The sequence below is a fragment of the Spermophilus citellus genome, assembly GCF_964194105.1.
Source record: "Spermophilus citellus genome assembly, chromosome: 5".
Classification (NCBI taxonomy): Eukaryota; Metazoa; Chordata; class Mammalia; order Rodentia; family Sciuridae; genus Spermophilus; species Spermophilus citellus.
Genome location: NC_138186.1, coordinates 136,470,943 through 136,493,220, shown reverse-complemented (window position 1 = coordinate 136,493,220; position 22,278 = coordinate 136,470,943). Strand labels below are relative to the sequence as shown.

The 22,278-nt window shown below is 35.7% G+C and overlaps 1 protein-coding gene across 1 annotated transcript in view; it reads right to left on the bottom strand.

Moving 5' to 3' along the window:
* Nucleotides 1-22,278, bottom strand: part of LAMA2 (laminin subunit alpha 2) — a 576,405-nt gene that overhangs the window by 185,294 nt on the left and 368,833 nt on the right. Inside the window, exons 23-28 of the mRNA XM_081295188.1 lie at nucleotides 13,709-13,945; nucleotides 12,386-12,529; nucleotides 11,507-11,686; nucleotides 11,183-11,371; nucleotides 10,966-11,099; nucleotides 6,572-6,689 (exon numbers count right to left, since the gene is read on the bottom strand). Coding sequence (XP_081151314.1) covers nucleotides 6,572-6,689; nucleotides 10,966-11,099; nucleotides 11,183-11,371; nucleotides 11,507-11,686; nucleotides 12,386-12,529; nucleotides 13,709-13,945 — 1,002 coding nt within the window. The remainder of the gene's footprint in view (nucleotides 1-6,571; nucleotides 6,690-10,965; nucleotides 11,100-11,182; nucleotides 11,372-11,506; nucleotides 11,687-12,385; nucleotides 12,530-13,708; nucleotides 13,946-22,278) is intronic.

Below are 22,278 nucleotides of genomic sequence, written 5' to 3'. Positions count from 1 at the left end.
GCATTCATCAGACATAGCTTCATTTCTGGTTAAAAGGTAGTAATCTGTTTTTCAGATTCCACTGATTATAAAGGGGCTGTTTTACCACCTTAGCTAATGAAGTTTTTTTTTTTTTTCACTTAAAAATTTTGCTCCCATTGAAGGAAGAAAAATGATTGCTGAAAATGAAAAAAAAATATTGGATTAAGAACTTCCTACTGACTCATATCCCTTTGATGCTGGCATTAAGTAGTCCAGATTGGAATATACATGGATTGCTCAGAAAGAGAAAATCGATCAATACTCAGCACACTCATCCTGTTTATTTTGATTTGGATAATGTGTACCTCAATTAAGTACTTAATTAAGAGTCTCTCTGCTTTTAGAAGCCAATAATAAATTTTAATGAGATTTAATAATGCCTCAGCTTTAAGCAAAACTGATAGAGAAAATGAAAAGAGTATTCAAAAGATTTTGCATTTTGTTTGTGTCACAGTGGGCATAATCATATATATTGATAAAGCTTCTTCCTATTATCTATTTCATAGCAGTTATTTCTGTAATTTTATAGGAATATAGTTTTATAGCAATTTTTACCATTGCTATAGAATAAGATCTGGAAATTAATTGAGGAATTAATTTAAGAAAAATTGAAGAAACATACTGAGGTATATTTAAAGGTGGTTCACAGTGTAGGCTGTCCCAATTTGTTAGTGTGCAAACTATTAAATAAAGATAATTTTTTTTTTGCATGGATTTCATCCCTGAATATCTTCCTAAGAAATTGTTATTATATTGTTATTTTATTGGTATATGTGCTAGGTGTATCTCTCTCTCTCTTTCTCTCTGAAAAAATGACACAAATTAAGAGGAGACCCCTAGCTTCACTTCATATCTCCAAACAAAAGCTTAAAACAAGTCTTAGCAGAACAAACTTAATAAATAATATTCTTCACTGAGGAATCATATGAAGCTCAGCATTACAGACTGATATGTGCAGATGAGCACTCGGGCAATATTGACTGTAATGCACAAGACACTTGCTGTGGCGCTTTACTGGAGCTAGTATGGCTCAATAGAAAAGCACCTGTAGTGGGTGTCCACAGACTAAGCTACAACTTGAGTTCTGTATAGAACTTTCTAGACTTTTCTCTGTGGTTCTCATAGTTATCAAGGGAGCTTTTAAATGTACTGATAATTGGCTCCACCCCTAGAGATCCTAGGGTTGGTTTTAAAACTCCTGGGAGAGTATGATAAGCATATCAGGTTTGCAATTGACCAGTATGCTTCCCCATTTCCCCTGTTTGCTTTCAGAGGGGCGTGCACACTCCTTGGTATTATGGCATAATGAATACGGAAATCATGGTTGTAAAGGTAGTTTTTTTTTTTTTTTTTTTTTTCCTGCAGGACGTGGTCAAATTAATTATCTGTGAAACACAGTTTCCTCATCCCACAAATAAGCAGGTCTGTTAACTCAGAGTATTTCTAGTGTTTCCAAAATTTTAGATTATTATTGTGCTTGATAGATTATAACAATGAGTTACCAAAGGAGGGGGACTATTCCACAATGCAAAAACTTAGAAATTTTAAAGAAACTATGTGACCTTTTTATTTCTTTTTAATCTTCTCTTTTTTCCTGGATCTTTTGTATTTATTCTTTATATTTAAAAAATAAGGGTGTTTTTCAATATTTATGCCTCCTAGGACTCTAAGGGAACTGAGATTATTCATGAGAATAATTATATTTGAATTAGGATTAAAAACACCTGCTTAGGCTGGGGATGTGGCTCAAGCAGTAACGCGCTTGCCTGGCATGCGCGGGGTGCTGGGTTCAATCCTCAATACCACATAAAAATAAAATAAAGATGTTGTGTCCACCGAAAACTAAAAAATAAATATTAAAAATTCTCTCATTCTCTCTCTCTCTCTCTCTCTCCCTCTCTCTCTCTCTCTCTCTCTCTCTTAAAAAAATACAGCTGCTTTACAATGTCTCATCTAAAATTCTTTCTGGAACACAATGGTGAATTAAAGAAAAGCAAATAAATGAAAATTTTACTGATTTCATTTTATCTTTTCTTTTTCTTGAACTTAAACTTTTCCACAGTTTTCTTCTCACGTACTGAAATTATGCATAGCTCAATTGATTCTGCTTTCTTTCCACTTTTACTTTCATAATATAATGTCTCTTAAAAATATTAGAATCCAATTTGTACAAAAATGTGAAAAACTAGAGAGAACAGAATGAAACATGAGAGAGGCCAGCAAGCCCTAGGCTCAGAGCTGCGCAGCACCCTCCCTTTGTAATGGAGAAAATCCTACATAAAATTTTGGAAAGCTTTAGCTGTTTCAAGTAGTGAGAAATGAACATGAGTTTAGTAATACCTTCTTTCCTCACAGTTCAACAATAAAAATAGATATTTGAGCTCGAGCCAATAAAAATACTCTTGTCTTTTATCTTTGCATGTGTTTCTCAACCAGGCAAAGTTAACTTCAGTTAATTTGTTCTACCTCTTGCTACATGTGATTATTGTGCAGGTTTCATGTACTACAGACCTCAGTTTCCTCACCTGGAACATAAGAATCTTGTACAACATAATAGCTGAGTATAAGTTTATCTGCATTTTATAAATAGGCCTACTGTGGTTCAAATTGCTTCTGCTTAGCTGTGGGATCATCATGGACAAGTTCCTTAATGTGCCTAAGCTTCAATTTCCTCATCCATTATATCCATTACATCATACTTGATGATGGTATATGTATATTAGGAAAGGTGATTGGACTTGTTCAGGATATAGTAAGCATTCAATAAATAAATTTTGTTTTTGTACAGCATTGTTGTAAGAATTAAATGGCATAACTTGACTTAAAATAAATCAACACATATGTGGAGGATGAACTAAAAATAAAGGCAATTGTGATTCTTCTGAGCTACACTGGGAAAGAAAATTACAATGTATGTCATTATCCTTACCATGTTTTCAGTATCTGTATGCACATATCAGTCAACCATAGACTAAATATACAGTGGTGGTCCCATAAAATTATATTGCCTATTGATATTGTAGCTGGCTTAGTTTATGTGAGTACTCTTTATGATGTTCATAAGTGATGAAATTGAATAATGACACAGTTCTTAGAACATGTCCCTGTTGTTAAACAGCACATGACTAAACACAGTTGAAAACTGAGTTTTGAGTCTCAGTTCAACTGAATGTGTTAAAGGAGACCCTGAAAGGTGGGAATATATAAAGGGACAAGTCTACTTCTGCATTTTGTCTTTTGGATTTTATCATTTGATAATAGTCATAAACTGGGTGGGGATTTAAAAAATTAGTTTGCCACAAGTGACTGATTATGAGTGGTGACCCAACAAGCACCAGCCATTCAACTGTGAGCTGGAATCCCTACTATAATATAGGAGGTGGGGGGGTAGAGGCTGAAACTATTAAAACATGACCTAGAAATCATTGGTGAATTTTTGATTTCCATGATATGATTGCAAAGAACATATATTTAATATAGGATATTTTCCATTTTTAAGAAAAAAATCTCATGAATATGAATAGTACCTGCATACATCCTAAACTGACTTTAGTTTAATTTAGTTTAGGCAACATGCTAAGCCTAACCTAACCTGAAGAACAGGTAAATTCCAAGACTCTAACAAAAACAAATCTAGTAATAAAATAGTGCCCTATATTTGACTTCTAAAGGTAATCATAAATTTTAATGATTGGGCACTTTTAGCACTAACATTGTTAATGAGCAGGGATGCAGTTATAATGCTACAAGGTAGGTCTTTAAAACTTAAAGTATTTTAAGTGTAACCAATACTTTTTTTTTTTTTTTGGTCTATGTGCAGTCACATTTTGTATAAAAAAATATGAAATGAAGAGCCTGAAATGTAGATATCTCCAGAATACCACAAATTTGGTGAAAATACTGTGAAGGAATTGCTTTGTGTATTCATGACCCAAAGCATATGTTACTGGAATGGGATGTACTATTTCAAAACTGTCCTTAGCTCTTGCTTTGATGATTAGATTTTTACGCCTGGTAATTACACTTTAGAATCAAGATGAATCATAAATAAGATGTATAATGGATTAGAGGCAATGGGTTGTGGCAAACATCTCAGGTACCCTATTATGAGAGATAAGCCTTTATCTTTATAATCTCCTCACTAAGATATTACTGTAATTATTGTCTGTAAATAGGAGCTTAGGTGAAATTCACAGGACACAGGCAAAGCCACCGGTGCAGATGATTGAACATATTCCCAGTTTTTCTTGATTTCATTCTTTTATCATTTTTTTAATTTGTACTAATTTATATTTTCATACAATGGAAAATTACTAAAATTAATAGGAAATCATGTTTTAGAACATATTATTTGAAAAGCCTATTGACCACGATAAGAAGGGATTTTAACATCTGAAATCGGTAACGGAAGGTAAATTGCATTAAAATAAATTGCCACTCTACTAACAGTTTTGTTGGTAAGTGATCAGTATTATTTTAAATAAATTCAGATAAAATAGAGTTGTAATAACTTTCTTTCAAGATATCTAAAGATCAACCTTGAGTATTTGCTGGATATCTTCTATAGCAGAATAATATTGCAGAGTCAGAGAATTTTAGAACTTCAAAACCCAACCTGTCATTTCATAGATTGGATAACTATATAACTAATGACTATAACAATTAAGGGAATTGACCAAAGATACATAGTGAGTCAGCAGTGCAGCTGCACACTCCGTGGAATAAATAAAAGTTTATCTCTTGTCTGGAAAAATCTGAAGTTCTTTCTGTCCTTTATATCTTTCATGCTTACTGGGAAGTTAACATATTTTATACGAGCACACTGTCGCATTATTTACTCATAACTTATACACTGTGTATGAATGTGTATATTTAGATGGGTTGTATGTATATATGTATGTATAAATGCAATATATAAACCTGCATGTCGGTATACCAATGTATGAATTAATGTACACAGGAGTTATGATTTAATAATAAAATTGATTATTTGATTATTTATTAAATCAAGCTAGGCACATTCAAATGTATATTGCCCTCAGAGCAGTAACAAAAAGAGGCTATGAAATTATTTCAAGGTCGCTTCACAAGATTTCCGAGTTATGCTATGAAATTTCTCTGCATGGTGTGAATACATATGATAATAACATCAGTTTACAATGGGGCTTTCCACATATGTTTTCACTTAAGTTAATCCTTATGAAAATTCAAGAGGTAAACTCTCCCAAGGTCAGTAACAATCATGGGAGCCAAACTAGGTAAGATTCACCAAAACCAAATGCCTTTTTCTTTTCATTTTGCCATGCCACTTCTCAGGAATATCCAGTATTTTTAAATTGTACTTTTGTTTTGACCTGGTGTCATCATTTGACTTGTGTGCCATACTTAACAAAAATTCCTAAATCTATTCACAGAATAAGGTATAGAAAATCATTTATACATAAATCAACACATGGATGTATATTTATGACAATAATAATAATATTAACCTCAACAACTAGCACTGACTCTATGCCAGGCTTGGTGACCAGGGCTTAAAGCTCATAGCTTATTTTGTTTTCATAAGATTCACAGGCTGTAGAAAAGGGAATTATTAATATTATTTGACTGCTATGCCATGGGCACCAACCACTGTGACTAACGAGAAAGAATCCTGACTGTCAAGAAGGTTCCTGAGGCCCCTCTCAGGCCAAGTGTTGGACTAGGGGTCTGCAGGAGAGGCCAAGTGTGGTGGCAGTTATTCTGGGATTTGGGAATGCACCATCTTCCCCTGAAAGAGCTTTTGTAACCTGTTGCAAAGTCTCAGCCCTAGTACATGGCGAAGCTCAGGTTCAAACTCATTTCTCATCCATTTCATGTTTCCGGCATTATCTCTATTAATTGATATTTGTAGAAATTGAATTGACTTCCAGAAGACGAAGATCTACAAAATTTTCCAATTCTGAAGGTAGTCAAAAGAATATCGCAGAAAAATTTTTTTTTTATAAAGGTCGTTTTGAAAATGCAGTGACTGAATGACAGCAGCACTGTTGAAACAATATATATCATTCTAAGAAGCCACATTGAAGGGAACAGCCTGCTGCTTAATGCTTAAGTTTTGTTATGATCTCTATAAAAACACTTTCAAAACCTGATACAATTGTATCTCATAATCATTGCAGTTTAAATGCCTCTAACTGTTCAGAAATAGTGCCAAGAAAATAGATCAGTTATAATAGACGGGCCTTTTGAAAACAATGTTATCTCCCAACTTTTTCGTATTTTTTATGAATCTTTTAATTTTTTATCAAATATTTCTCTTTACCTCTGATTTGTACTCCTTGGTCACAATAACATCATCCGGTTGCTACTGTTTCTAACACTGTGAGGGAAAGATCCAATAAAACAGGTGAAGACTATGTATGAAAGCACAACTGGGATTTGGGAATGCACCATCTTCCCCTGAAAGAGCTTTTGTAACCTGTTGCAAGGTCTCAGCCCCTAAGGGGGTGTAGGATATTCCACTTGGCTCCTGAAATGAGGGGAAGGGGGTCAGTAGCAGCCAGCTTACCTCACAGGACAATCCAGAATAGCCCACAGGACAATCACATTTTTCTATCAAGTGAGCTGGAGGACTCTCTGCAGTTATACGTCCTGGTTCAGCTACCTCCATGGCAATTTCAGAAATTCTGGAAAGAGCAAATACATACTTAGATCATCCCATCAGTCAGCTCAGGTCACCTCAAAGTACTCAACCCTGCAAGAAGACTCTCTTCAGATTCTTATCAACCTCAAGTGCATTTTGGTATGTGTACATATAATTGAAAGATTCAATTAAGTTAATTAAATATATTGTTTTGAAGCTGCCTATATCCACAGGGGCTCATGTGTCACATTTTCCTTCTACATTTTTGCTTCCTCAAAGATTGAGATTACATATTAGCAAAAATTCCGCATAAATCATAAGGAGTTCAGTAAATTGGATATCTGATATCCTGTTGAGACTTTATTATAAAGATTTCCTCTCCACTTTTTAAAGTGTGAGTGGCTTCAGGTAGACATGGGCATTTAATTAGACATTTATATTTTTTTCAAACAGACAACCCAAGGTCATTCCCTGTAAGAATATCTCCTGTAGTCACTAGTGAAATTGCTTTTAATGTATTAGTGTTCCCAATTTCTTCCTCTCTAGCCTCTGAATGTCCTTTCAAGAACTTTAGAAAACCACCCAGAAAACAACAATCTAGCATGATATAATATTGGTGTATTCATAAGGACAAAGAAAGAACATTTCAAATTAATATTTTATTAACTTCATTAATATAAATTCTTCAAGTGACTTAATGCACCCTTCCTATTGCTGAAAAAGACCTTATAATTGATAAAAAGATCACAGTGAAAATATTGATATCCTTTTCATTAATTTGAAATTATACATTAAAAATATACACAGTCCATAAACTCAGACTATTTCATGATTGACTAACTGGTAACATGAAAATGTTCTGCAAATAAACTTTTAAATGAGACAATAAACAGTTTTGCTTCAATAAAAGTCACCTCCAATAGTCCAAGGATTTGAAATCATAAACTTTATAACAAGCATAGGTAAGTTTCATTGAGTTATGAATGCACATTCTGGTTTCACTAGCATTGTAATCTGCACTCTGAAGATGAGCCAGTCTTTATAACACTATGTTCAGCTAAAATTCAGGTTTCATTCTCCCCTCCTTAGAGTACATACAATGGTAGAAAGCTATAAATAAACCACTCCCCTCTGGTAAAAGAAACTCCATTCTTCTATTACCCTCAGGCTCTTTGTGGGAGCAAGAAGGTAACTTGGTATTGTTGAGGAGCCCTCTCTCCTCTGGCACCTCCATGGTATTTTATAGCCATAGATATATTACCATCATATCGCCTCCTCTGCCTTGCACAAGTATGCACATGACATACCGACAAGTGTTTAAAAATCAACTGAAGCAACAATAGATAATTCTGCAATGCAAAGTTTTTCTCCAGGGATTAAAGGGGATTCCAGGAAGGTGGAAGAGTGGCTATGTGGGATAGATAGAAAAGCAATGATTTTGTCTGTATCCAAGATATGGCTTCTATTTCAATGAATGCTGAATGGCAAAAGTTATTTCCTGTAGAGTACAGGAAAGGGACCAGGGAGAGGACAGAGGGGAGGGAAATGGGAACTACTGGGGAATGATATTGACCAAAATATATTATTATATTATGTGCATATATGAATATGTACCTATGAATTCCACTATCATGTACAGCTGTAATGCACCAATAAAAAATATGGGAAAAATTTTAAAGTTATTTGTTTCAAACAAAGGTAAGAGAAGGCCAAAGCAAGGAAAAATGAAAAGGCTAGGTTGACAAAAATGTGTAAAGTGTGAATCTCCAACTGTTGAGAGCCACAGCCAAAGGGGCCCCAGCAAACTTCCAGCTGCCAGCAAACTTCCAGCTGCCCGCTGATGATTGGCTCACAGCGGCCCCAGCAACATCTAGCTGATTGGCTCCTCTGCGGTGATGTTCATTGGGCTGTTTCCCCACCCTTCAGACTGCCAGCTGATGATTGGCTCACAGGGCCCCAACAACATCTAGCTGATTGGCTTCTCTGCGGTGATGCTCATTGGGCTGTTTCCCTGCCCTTTCAGACCACGGAGCTGCTCATTGGGGGACTTCTTTGGCTCTGCCCACACGACCCAGCCAATTGGCCTCAAGAGCAGGAGGATTGTGGGAGGGGGAGAGGCTGGTGTTGGGGAGAGAGGCTTGTGGGAAGCCGGTGGTGGCAGTTGGGCTCTGAGGGTTTTTTCCTGAGGAGCTGTTTTGTTTGGCGTGTGTAGTTCTAAAAATAAAGTTAGTTTCTTTTGACAAGTGGCTCCTGAATTGTGTCCAGCCAGATTGCGGCATCCAACCACACATATACTCCAAAGTCTCTGCTTTTGGGACTATTAAATTTTATATAATAATAAAGATGTAGGATTGTGTGTTATATTTTGAAAATATTTTAACTTTTTCCCAACATTTGTCATGATTCCACTGCCTCACAAGATCAGGTGCTGATTATCTGCCTTATTCTTATCATTGCTAGATGTTTTGCTAATTTTTAATGGGGTTTAGAAAAAGGGAAATATTTTTTCTAAAGTTTCATAAAATTGTCACTTAAACCAAAGGTTGTCATTAGTTAATGAGAAAGAATATGATAAGAAAAAGAGACATATGGGGGTTCAGAGACAAAGTGTCACATTGTAGAAAGGCTAAATTGGTGAGAAAGGGAAAGGAAGTGCATTGAAAAATAAATGACAGCATTGTTTTCATCAGTTCCACACAAAAAATGTGACTTACCTAACTCTTGGTCCAGCTTGGAACAATTTGTTAAATAATGGATTTGCATATCTATGACATGCAAACCTGCTTTGGCTTCTACCACCTACTGTACATTTGATATTCTAAAATAATTAATAATATAGCTGACAGCACTTTTTCAGTACATGGTTTTTAATTATTCCATATAAAACGTAACTCCTGTTACAGTGAGGAATGTGACAAGGAAACCAACGGAATATAGATTAGAAAGTGAATTTTTTGTCCTTGATTTAGTCTTTTACCCGAAGTCCCTATATCAATAATAAAGGAATATAAATCTTCATGAAATGAAAAATTATTTTGCTATATTAAATACTTATTACAGTATAAATATTTGAAATATGAGATTTTCAGATGAATTAATTTGACAATGAGAGGCTTCATAATTTTGTGTTGTTTTCTTGGCCTGGTTTACTAATTTATCATGCAAGATTAGTTTTACTAACATATATTGCTTCCATATTCTTACAGAACATAAGAGAAAAATACATGAAAGAGAAATTGAGACTATTGTAAGAAATCAACTCAACCTTCTACTTCTATGGTATAAGACTTACCTACATCTGAGTGATTTCTCATTTTATCTCATTGAATAAGTTGCTCATTCTACTAAAGAAAAATATTAGGTGCCCTTGTGTTATCAAAGTCTCCTGGCTTCACCATTATTCTCTCTTTATTCTTATTTTAAACATTTTCTTTGCTGCTAATCCTTTCCTAACAGTCATTAAAATGATTACTTCCATCTCAAATTGAACAATTATCCCTTGACTTTTGACACTGTCATTCCTCCCTTTTGTAATTGCATTCATGGAAACAGCAGTGCATGCTCACAATGTTTGGTTCATGGTGTGCCGTTCATTCTTTAAAATTTTGAGATTATTCCTGCACCAGGACTCCATTGAGACTGGCATTAAGAATGTCACCAGTGTGGTCCTAAGTGTCAGTCCCAATAAGCTTCATTTAAACTGGCCTCTTTGAGTCATACCAAACTTTGAATACTCCCTGGAAGTATTACAATGGCTTAGATTCCATGATACCTCATTCATTCTTGCTGTTCTTCTCTCTCTCTCTCTCTCTCTCTCTCTCTCTCTCACTGTGTTTGTGTGTGTGTTTTCAATATGATTCCCAGCTGTTTCATGTCATGACGCATAGGTAAATGGTGCAAAGGGGAAATACATGGATGGTACACTGGGGTGAACAGATGAGGATGCTCAGAGTTGGAAGAGACCAGACTAACTTGGCCCTACTTGGTTCCCCTGAGAGAAGAAGGAGGGCACTTTTCTAGCAATCTTATAACACATTTATGGCACAGCAACTAATTATATGTGATCTAAACGACATGTTTTCCTGCATTTTGGACTAGCAATTTAACTCTCCCCATCTAAAGTGAATTCAATATTTTTTTTCTGATTTACTCAGGTTTTTGTGCTATTTCCCTTTTTTGGTAGTAATGCCACCCTTGGCTTGTTTTTTATTATCACATTCCAAAAGCAACCACTTCTAAATCTTACCTGGTGTCTTACTGACCTGTCCTGAAGAGTCTACAGTCAGACCTTAATTTGAACATTTTCTTTCACAGTTTACCTGCTTTGTCTCATGATGTTTCCATAAGTAGCCTTGATAAGAATATAATGAATGTCATATAGTGTATCCAAGAAGTCTTCGCGGGTTACAGATCTAGTGACTCGAGGATCATCACCATAATATTTCCATTCTTTCTGTGAGTAAGAAAAGAAACCACGTTGACAACATTGAATGCAAAACAATTGGTATCCTGGTACTAATCAACCAATAACTTTACCTCTGTCATTTCAATTTCATGCCTTGTCAGTTGGCCAATGAGCGGTGCAGCCACATGCCTGATGATAATTCTAGCATGAGTAGGAGTCCCACCTCGAATGATAACTTGAGGTTTATAAGTAGAGAAGCCTGTCTCTTCCCGAGCCTCAAAATAGATTGTGTACTTGAGTTTGCCTCCGTAGGCCATCAACTAACAAAAGAAAATGGAGATGTAGGTAATACTCCAAACAGTGTGATTCCAAAAGCATCTTTTACTTTGTTTTTATGTGAATTCAAAAGTGTTTGTTTGTATGTATGTATGTATGTATGTATGTATGTATTTTACCTTCTTTCCTTCAAATTGTTCTGGGAGTTTCCAATAAAAAGGTTCCAAGTGGAGGTCTTTTCTCACCAGATCCATGTCTGCTACAATCTCAGGATGTTGAAAAGCAATGCCTTTGGTAGTTGTGTGCTGCAGAGCCTCATCCACTAGAGGCAGAATGGTCTGCCCAGCCTTCAGAGTTACCTGGGTTAGGTAAAAAATGCAACCGGAAGTTGAGTTGAAGTCTTTGGGGCATTACTTTAAAACTAAGTTATTGGCTATACATGTATCTACGGTGCCTATTCCCATTCTATTGAGGGGTTCTCACAAGAAATAGGGCTTCTAGTGGTGAGCATGCCAGGGGATGAGTCCTTTTGACTAGTGTGCATAGTGAAAACTATAATATCTGAAAACTGAAATATTTTATACTAATAAAAATAGAATTTAAAAGTAAAAAGAGTTAAAAGAAAATTAAGGCTAAATATGAGCAGGCTCCCACACTAAAAACTAAAAATTTCCTAAGGACTGTTGGAATACATGTAACAAGTTCTGGTGATTTTCATTGCTGCATTACTACATATCAAAATTCATGCTCTGGTGCCCTCATTCCTCAAGACTTCTTCCCATGTGAAAGGGTAATGCCTCCCTGACAATGCTTCCTCTTCACTTCACATCTATTTCCTTATCAAGAATAAATGAACTATCTTTAAGGAAGAATTTTTTAAAAAGTCATTTACTCCAAGTGCCTAATGGCACATAGCCCCTTTACCATTTCTGAACGTGCACAGGGGAAAAGATTACTTAAATGTTTTGCCATTACCTACCATCCCTCTGTGGCCAACTAAAAGATGCCAGCAGGAACTAACATTATGCCATTACACGGCTCAGCAACTCCGTACTCACCCACATTCGGATCAGTCCTTTTGCTTCAGAGCACCCAGTAGTAACACCGAAGCAATAGCAGCTGCTGCAGCCAAGTGGGTTCTTGGCATCAAGTCCAAATTTCCCTGGCCGACACCTGTCACAGTGGATGCCTTCCACATTCACCTGAAGAAAGAAGAGAGCCCATTCGAGTTCATAACAGCAATGTTAGGGGGAGACCAACTTAACAGTGAATAATAGGAACACATTTATACTTCATTAATAAAATAAAAGAATACTGAATATTAGACTCACATCTTAATGCCATATGTACTTAAACTCACTGTTAGGATTTCATGGGTTTTTAAAAGAAGTATTTTGTTTATAAATGCATCAATTACTAAGGGTAGTGGATACATATTTTTTAAATTTAAGTGGCATTTTTCCCTACAATTTTGTTGTGAGCAATATGAAAGCCTCATGAGAATTCCAAAAGTAATATTAAAACAGGCAGAGGTTAAAAAATGTACATTTTCAAGTTATAATGTCTATGTCATATAACACATATTATATACAGCACATAAATATAACTATACTATGTAATAACGTAGCCTTGTACTTAGTTTTGACTGGGTCCTTTGTTGATAGAAGTTGTCATTTTCCTGAATCCTTAAGACTATACTGATAACCACTCCCAGATTACCTCTTTCTGTTTTCTCTGTCTCTCTTTCCATAGATTTTTATCTTGAAAAGATTCCTCAGACACAGTTTTAGCTGCATGTAACCTGGATTGATTTTTCAGAAATATTTAATGGGAAAAATCCTCATCCTTTTTAATTGTCTGTTTTTCTACATCATTTCACAATATTAATGAGAGCTGAAATTTGCACAGTTACTCTTTGTAATGTCAGTGTTTGTATGTGGTGAAATTTTACTGAAATTTCTCAGTAGTAAATTAATTTCCCAATATGCAGTGATTAAAGATTAAGTTTAGGAGAATTTTTTTAAGCCTAGTGTTTAGCTGTGATTTTCTCTGATGTTTTAAAAAAGTCTTATTTGCCCCACCCCACAGATTATTCTAGTTTAATCAAAAGAAATACATATTTTAAAAAACTACTTTAGCTTTACTATTGAAAATACATCATCTCTATCAACTGGAAAAAAGTTGGGTTTGGGTTGAAAGTAAGTTATTGAAAAGCATAACTTATCTGTGCTGGAGAACTTGAGAAATTCGGGCAATGACTTTTTTTTTTTTTTTTTGGTACAGCTTAATGAAACAGGATTAACAAATACCTCATGAAGTTGAAACTGAAGAATGGAATCAGAATTGAGGCTTTTCCTTGAAGCATTTCAACAGCATATTACCTTACAAGTGCACTGCCCAGTTTGATCACTACAAGAGCATTTTCCAGTCTCTGAGTCACAGGTGGAGGCATCTGTCCCTGGCAGGAAGCAGTCACAGAGATTGCAGTGAGGGTAGTTCCAGTGACCTCGATTACACTCTGCACATTTTGCACCAGAGAATTTGGGGTGACACTTGCACTGGCCTGTGTTCACATTGCACTGGAAATCCAAGGAGCCCACCATGCTGCAATTACAAGCCTACAGAGGAGAGAAAGACAGTGACTTAACAGCTTCATAGGAAATATTTTCAACTTTAATCTTAATGCTCCTAGGCTTTATTCAAACACATAACAATCCTGTATCTATCATATGCTTTGTACTACTTGTTTTAGTTACTTGGGAAACATCAGTAGATCCAAAAGTAAAAATTGCTCCTTCCATTTATACAAATAGAAATCATAATGCTATGTGAATAAGAAGAAATGTATTTATTTCTGTCTTTCCATGGTGGGGAAGGGTTAGATATGGGTTTTCTTCATATACTTTTTGCTTCAAAGAGTATACTTCATACAACCAAATTTCATTTCATATTCACTACACATTGATTCACTACTGCAGCATGAAAGTTCTATGGGAGCATACCTATGTCCAGTGGAGGGAGACCAATAAATATTATAACATGACAGAATAAGCACTATACAATGGAAAATGGTATGAGAACGTAAGAGGAGAAGCAATCCAGATTCAGGGAAGCCAGGGAGAGCTTCGAGAATTGACATCTTATTTATTGGTTTTTGAAGTTTAGCTTTGCAGACAGCCCAGATTTGAGGGAATTGACTGGTGACCTCTGTTCTTCATCTCAGTTGTATGCATTATTTTCAGTTTGTTTATGTAATGCAATTTTTTTGCTTAAAATTTTAAAAACTTGAGGGTTTTCATTAATTTGCCAGAACATGGTGAGTTATTTCAGTTTGAGAAATAATAATAATAATAGTAATAATAATAACAATTATTATTATTATTACTATTATTATTATTATTTGGTATTTGGTACTGGGGTTTGAACTCAGGGGCACTAAAACACTGTGCCACAAACCCAGTCCTTATTGTATTTTATTTAGAGACAAGGTCTCACTGAGTTGCTTACTGCCTCCTTGAATTGCTGAGTGTGGCTTTCAACCCTTGATCCTCCTGTCTCATTCTCCTGAGTTGCTGGAATTACAGTACATAATTATTTTTGATGCAAATTTGACTCTTATTCTGATGTATTGTTGATATTTTTATCTGTTCTATTTTATTAATTTTGTTCTTCAGGATCAACTATAATTCTTAAAGGACATTACTTTTATTTGTCTGTCAAATCTAAATCTCCTAATGTCTTCCCTAATCCTCTTCCTTCCTTTACCTTTCTAGTTGTATTGACATCTCAAATTGACATTCTCCATTTTTTTCAGCTCCTGTTTTATATAATGAGAACTTTATGGTATGTCTATAGCATCAATGCATGTTTTAATTACAACTGCAGTTTTATCTTCTTTTGAATAATTTCTTTTGCATTTCACTCATTTTCAATTTCTGATCTCCCAGTTGTCCTTTTGTCTTACATTCTTAAAGTTTCTGCTCTTGATCTACAGTTCATATCTCTTGACATTTAGTGACATTTAGGAATCCAGTACATTCCTAACAAGTCATTTAGAATCTTGGAATAAATCATTTTCAGGGGCCATTTGTGCCACTTGTAAAACTACAGGCTCTAGCTCCAAATCCACCCTGCTTTATTGTAGTGAGACTTTGTAGAAATGTCTCTATGGCCAGGTGGCAGTGTGTCAGGCTTTGTCAATAGAATGCACTGAAAAGATCCAAAGAGGTCCAAGAAACTTCCATCCTGTTTATGTTTCTTTATTAATATTGTTACCATTATTATTTTATTATTTAGTACAGAATCCTAAGGCCCTGAAGGGGTCCCAGCTGTGCCTTCAGGCCACTGTCCCCCATAGGCACTTTTCTCAATGGCTTCTCTCCACATCATACAACTCTGAGATGATACTGCTTCTGAATAGCTTCTGCATGTCTGTACTCCACCAAAATGGTACTGCTTCCAAAGATGAGCACTTGCCCAGTAACTCTAATGATTTGCTGTTTTTTTTTTTTTTTTTAATGACAAGTAGGCTGTTGATACCTGTGGTTTCTATACCCTCCTTTCAATGTCAGCCTCACCAGGGTGAGGGGTGTGCTCCATCCTAGCCCTCAGTTTGTTTAGTGTCAACTCTCTCTTGGCTGACAGGTAATAATAGCTGCTCTTTTCTACATGCTATGTAATTCTTTTATTATTTTTAAATTAGTAATTACCTTTTTCAGTTAACCATTATTTATATACAATTTTCCCTGTTTACATAAACTGTATGGTTTCTCTCTCCCTTCTGGGGCCTGAGTTGGTACTCAAATGAGACTCACACCTCTCTGACTTTACCACCAGATGGTGTTTATGCTTTGTGACCTCACTTTATCATCCTTCTCAGATCTACAGCTCTAATGCAGAACCAAGTATGGCTCCCATTTCATTGCTCAGCTTAATTCTTCTATCCACTGTCGATGGGGACATCCTTGCTACTGTTCCTCCTAATAATAGCTTACTTAGAAGACTACTCTTTCTAGGATGTAATATATAATCATCGGTTTCTCTTGTGGGTTTTTTTGTTTGTTTTTCTGCTAAAATGTTCGGTGAAAAGTCTTCCGAGACTCTGATTTGAAAACAATCAGGCTTTACTTTGAGTGTTTTACAGTATTTTTCTATCTCTTCATTGCTATGGAGGAAAAAGGCTGCAATAGAGATGGCTACTAAAGTTATTTTAAACCAAAAGTTCCAAAATTATTTGTTATATTGCAAACATGGGCATAACCCATTGTAATAACCTCCAAGTAACTCATATTTGTAGAACATCAGATGTAGAATGAAGTTTCAAAATTATGATGGTTTACTAATTCATTCATATAATTTTTCCTTGCCAATTGCATTGAATATGTATTGATTCACCTAAACAAGATTTGCCATAGTCAGAAGCAAAAGTATGATGTGGTATGGAAAGCTACAGTTGTAGTTTTAAAAGTCCTGTGAAACATACATATCTTTAAATAATAAAAATATGAAATGTCTGCTACTGAATTTATTGTTCAAAACCATAGATAGCACAAATACTTGAGGAAGAATTGAGAGTAGACAGTGGGACCTGTCCATATCAGGAAGTTTATTTGGGAAGTTAGAGTGGGGAATAAATGAGGCTATTAGCTATATGCATAGATAACATGATATTAACATCAAACTTAAATAATAATTAGATGTAATGTTTGTTTAGCAATAAAGGATTTATTCACTATTCTCCTGCTAGAAAAGTGGCAGCTTTGTATTCTACTTTAATAGCAGTTCAAATGATGTGTGTGCTTACACCTCAGCTCAGAGAAATTATCCATGACACAAAGAAAGAGAAACTAAATCCTCCAGTCACCGAACATTTAAATTAAACTCATCCAAGTTTTGTAAGTACTAGAATGTATGCTTGTAAATAAATTATTTGTGAGGGCTACATTAATTGTTACATTGTGTGGTTCTTCATAATGTAAAATGTGTTACTATTCAGAAGTTTAGATATTTAAAAATTGTTCAAAGTAATCAAAAATTTAAATCAGCTTAATGTTTATCCAAGGGCCAATAAAGTGATAGCACTGAAAATAACTATGCTTTTATAGAGATTTAAATTATATTCTATTCTGATTTACATCCTAAACATTAACTAGCAGCTGTAATTTTAGGAGTTTCATTAGAGTTTGGCTATATCACAAGACTTTGTGGATAGAAGGGAAGAGATCCCTCAGATGCATGGATATGATATTGGAAATACATAAAGTCAATCATAGAAATTTAGAGCATTATTTATACTCATAAGATCTGACATTCTTGAGAAATTTTAGCTTTGTTTGTCAAAATGGAGCTCTAGGAAATTTCAAATTTTACAATTCCATGGGCAATAGAAAAATGAATGTCCTGTGTAGTTTTTATTTTTTCTGATCACGTGTTTAATTGAAGTCAGATCAACTTCCTCAAACAATTGCCAATAAATACCCTGTTCTCTCCTATTTCGGTATATTCTAGGTTGGCATTCAGATGTTTTATCACACATGTATAAAAATGGATAGAGTCTACTATTGTACGTAAGATGAGTGGAAAAATGAGTTCCCATCTTTAGAGGGATCTAACAAAGAGATAACCACACCTGGTTATCACATTTATCACCTTTCAATATTCCCTAACTCAATTTGATTGATTGAAACAACTCTCACTAACATAAAAAATGTCCTTACTTACTGTTCTTACACTTAATGAACACAGTTCATCTTTAGTCTTACTTGGCCCTAATGTTATATTTGGGACTTACAACTGGTTCTTCTTTTTGAACAGACTCTTTCTTAGATTTTACAGCATGTAGAGCTTTACCTCCTCTCTTTTTCAGCTGTTAAACTAAGAAACCAATAAATAAATAAAAACCAAGACACAATTGTATCAGACATTGGATAACAGAAATCACAGAACTGTAATTTTGACAAGAGAAAAACAAATGAGGCTGTGGTGTATGGGGGGGTGGTATTTCTAAGCTGCAATGCACAGAGAGGAGAAACCAAAGGGACAAAGGGTAGAGTTTAGAGAAGGCAAAGCAACTAAAATTTATGGGAACAAGTATAATATATGTTCAAAAAGCAAGATGTTTGAATGAGAAAGAACTCCGGAGATTTGCACAAGGATCCCTTTGAGTCTTTGTCTGAAAGCTGATGAGTGCATATAGAACAAATTCTACTGGTTGGGGAAAATAAAGCATTAAAAAACCCTGGGCTGAGCCGGGTGTGGTGGCATGGCTGTAATCTCAGTGGCTAGGGAGACTGAGACAGGAGGATTGAGAGTTCAAAGCCACCCTCAGCAAAAACAAGGTGCTAAGCTACCCAGTGAGACCATGTCTCTAAATAAAATACAAAATGGGATTGGGGATGTGACTCAGTGGTCAAGTGCCCCTGAAATCAATCCCTAGTACCAACAAAACAAAACAATGCAAACGAACAAAAAACCAAACCAACCAAACCAAACAAAAAACTCCTGGGCTGAGAAAATCCCTAGACTTCACAGTGATCTTGAAATAGTCTATATTCCCAACAGCAGGACAGGAGAGCCACAATATAATGCTTTGGGTAATGTTCTCAGAAGGGTCACACCTTAGTAATAGAGTTAAGTGGTCCCTGGATTTAAGGTTTTGCTATATCTTCCCTAACAGAACTTAAAAGCAATCTTCAAAAAGTTTCAAATGATTAGTGAGTAACTAAATTGTTTGCCAGATAAAACTCAATACTCTTTAAAGGAATACAACAAAAATTTGATTTACCACAGTGAAAAATGTACAATATTTAGCACTCAAATAAAATTTATCAGGCATGTGAAGAATCAAGAAAAAGCAACTCAGAACCAAATAAACCAATAGGAAAGGTTGTGAAATAAATTATGGAATTAGCAATCATCTTAACACTGCTAATATTTATAAATATTTTCAAAGATAAATAAAAAATGTGAGTGAATAGGGAAATGAAAACTATAAATAGATCCAAAAGATGATTGTAATGACCAAAGATGTAATGTTTGATTTTTTAAAAAATATATTCAATTGGATTAACAGAGTACACAAGATAGAAAATTAATCTGTAATTTGCATATTTAACAAAAACTGTAAAAAATGAAACATAGGGAAATGGTAATTCAAACCAACAAAGCTTCAATGAGATGTGGTGGAAAAAAACAAGTGGCCCAGTGTACATATTAATGAGAAAGAGTGACTGGGGTAAAGTATAGGGAAGTATTTAAAGAAGTAATGGGTCAAAATTTTTTCAAATTTGAAAAAATGGGAATTCAAGCTCCCATTCGCCTGCTTCCCGCAGACAAACAGCTGTGACTCAGCACTAATCCATCCGGCTGAAACAACTGGTCGGCCCTTCTGTTCCTACGGAGGTAAATGCCAACCGAGCCTTCATAGGTAGTGGCCACAGGTTTGAAACAGGGCTTGGGAGAGACAGTAAGGACCCACCCGTTGCATTGGTCACCCGGCAAAGGGAAACGAACTGTCGCTATTTGCAAGAGATACCACCATGGCAGAGAACTGACGTCACCAGACTTCGGCGGAGGAGATAACTTCATTGAAACCTGCGGCGACAGGTGTGTAATTCCCTAGCCTTCCCTCTCCACACATCGGGGAAACCTTAAGGGCCCCTCCCAGCTCTCCCGTAAGGGCCCCTCCCAGCTCTCCCGTGAGCGCGAAAGCCAGACCGAGGGAATCAGATGTGTTTTGGGACCCGTGGCGCGGAACTCCCGGCTACCGCTCCCACCAGAGCTGACAACTGAGGTTTCTTGCACCAGCTACCAGGGGCGTGGCTACCGGAGGGCAAGTAAAATTTGCTGAGGATTCTCAGCCCCAAACTCTACAAACTTAGGGTCTGAGGGAATGGCAAACTGGGAGAGTGTGCCCAGTCATTCATGAAAACAGGGCTCCCGGGAGCAGCAGACCTGTATTGTGGTGAGTGGCACCCGTGAGAGGGGCCTGGCTAGAGGAAAAGTGGGGAAGTGACTAGACACAAGAGGAAGCCCTAGGCACTCAGGATTGGAGACTCGCCCAGTCTGGGAGGAGGAGCTGCTGCACAGTGATTGGTTCCTGCGTAGTGACAGGAGAAACTTGGCCTGGTGGGCACAGCGCCACCTACTGGAAGAGAAGTTAATCAAACTCTAAGACTGCATTTATTAGTTTTTTTTTTCTTTTTTTCTTTTCTCTTTTTTTTGATTTGGGTTTTTTCTTTCATTTTCATTTTTCTTTCTTGTTTTTTTTTAAATTTTTTTACAATTTTTTTAAAATTTTTTTTCTTCTAATTTTAATTTTAATTTTTTTAAATTATTGTTTTTTTCTTAATTTTTTTTCTTTTTTTATTTCCTATTTTTTTTCTTCTTTTGTCTTTTCATTTCTTTTCAATTTTCTTATTCCCCCTTCCTTGAATTCTACCTGCTTACTCTCATTCTCTTTAGTGACTTCTTCCCTTCCCTTCTAATACCTTTCCTCCCAAGCATCAAATAAATTTATAGGAGTAAACAGTAACTCAGCAGTCAAACAGAACAAGAAGTAACATGAGCAACTTCAAAAAGCAAGGAAGAAAAGGAGTACAAACAATGAAGTACAGCCTAAATATTCAGGAGGACCTAGAGTCATCAGAAAAATGGTCATATAAATAACTCAAGGAACACCTTAGACAGATGGAATGGCACCTTAAAGAGGATACGAGACAGCAAATTCAAGCAGCGAAACAACACATTGAGAATGAATTACATAAACAGAAAAAAGAAGAAGTTAAGCATCTTTATCAGGAGATAGAGATTATAAAAAATAATCAAGCAATAATTCTAGAAATGAAGGAAATGATAAAGCAAATTAAAAACTCAATTGAGAGTATCACTAACAGAGTGGAGCAAGTAGAAGCCAGAACGTCAGATAATGAAGACAAAATATATCATCTTGAAAAGAGTCTAGCCAACTCAGAAAGGCTGGTAAAAAATCATGAGAAAAACATCCAAGAGTTATGGGATAACATAAAAAAACCAAACTTACGAGTCATCGGGATAGAAGAAGGTACAGAGATTCAAACCAAGGGAATGAGTAACCTGCTGAATGAAATAATTGCAGAAAACTTTCCAGAAATAAAAAAGGAAACAGAAATACAAATTGAAGATGCATACAGGACACCAAGCACACAAAATCACAGTTGACCAACGCCAAGACACATTGTTATGAAGATATCCAATATACAGAACAAAGAGAAAATATTAAAAGCTACAAGAGAAAGGAGACAGATTACATTCAGGGGTAAACCAATAAGGTTAACAATGGATTTTTCATCACAGACACTGAAAGCAAGAAGGTCATGGAACAATGTATTTCAAACACTGAAAGACAATGGATGCCAACCAAGAATTCTGTATCCAGCAAAATTAAGCTTCAGGTATGACAACAAAATAAAAATCCTTCATGATAAACAAAAGTTAAAAGAATTTTCAGCCAGAAAACCAGCATTGCAAAGCATTTTGACCAAAACACTACACGAGGAAGAAATGAAAAACAATAACCAAAGTCAACAGTGGGAAGTGCCTTGGTAAAGACAGAGGGCGAGGGGAAAGATAATCATGGAGAAACAAACTAAATTTTTAAAAAAAAGGATAAACAATCAAACATGGATGGAAGTACAAACCATATATCAATAGTAACTCTGAATGTTAATGGCTTAAACTCTCCAATAAAGCGACATAGGCTGGTATCATGGATTAAAAAACCAAATCCAACAATATGCTGCCTCCAGGAGACACATCTGATTGGAAAAGACATACACAGGCTGAAGGTGAAAGGATGGGAAAAAATATACCACACACACGGTCTTCGTAAACATGCAGGGGTGGCCATCCTCATATCGAATAAAATCGACTTCAAGACTAAGTTAATCAAAAGGGATAAGGAAGCACATTATAT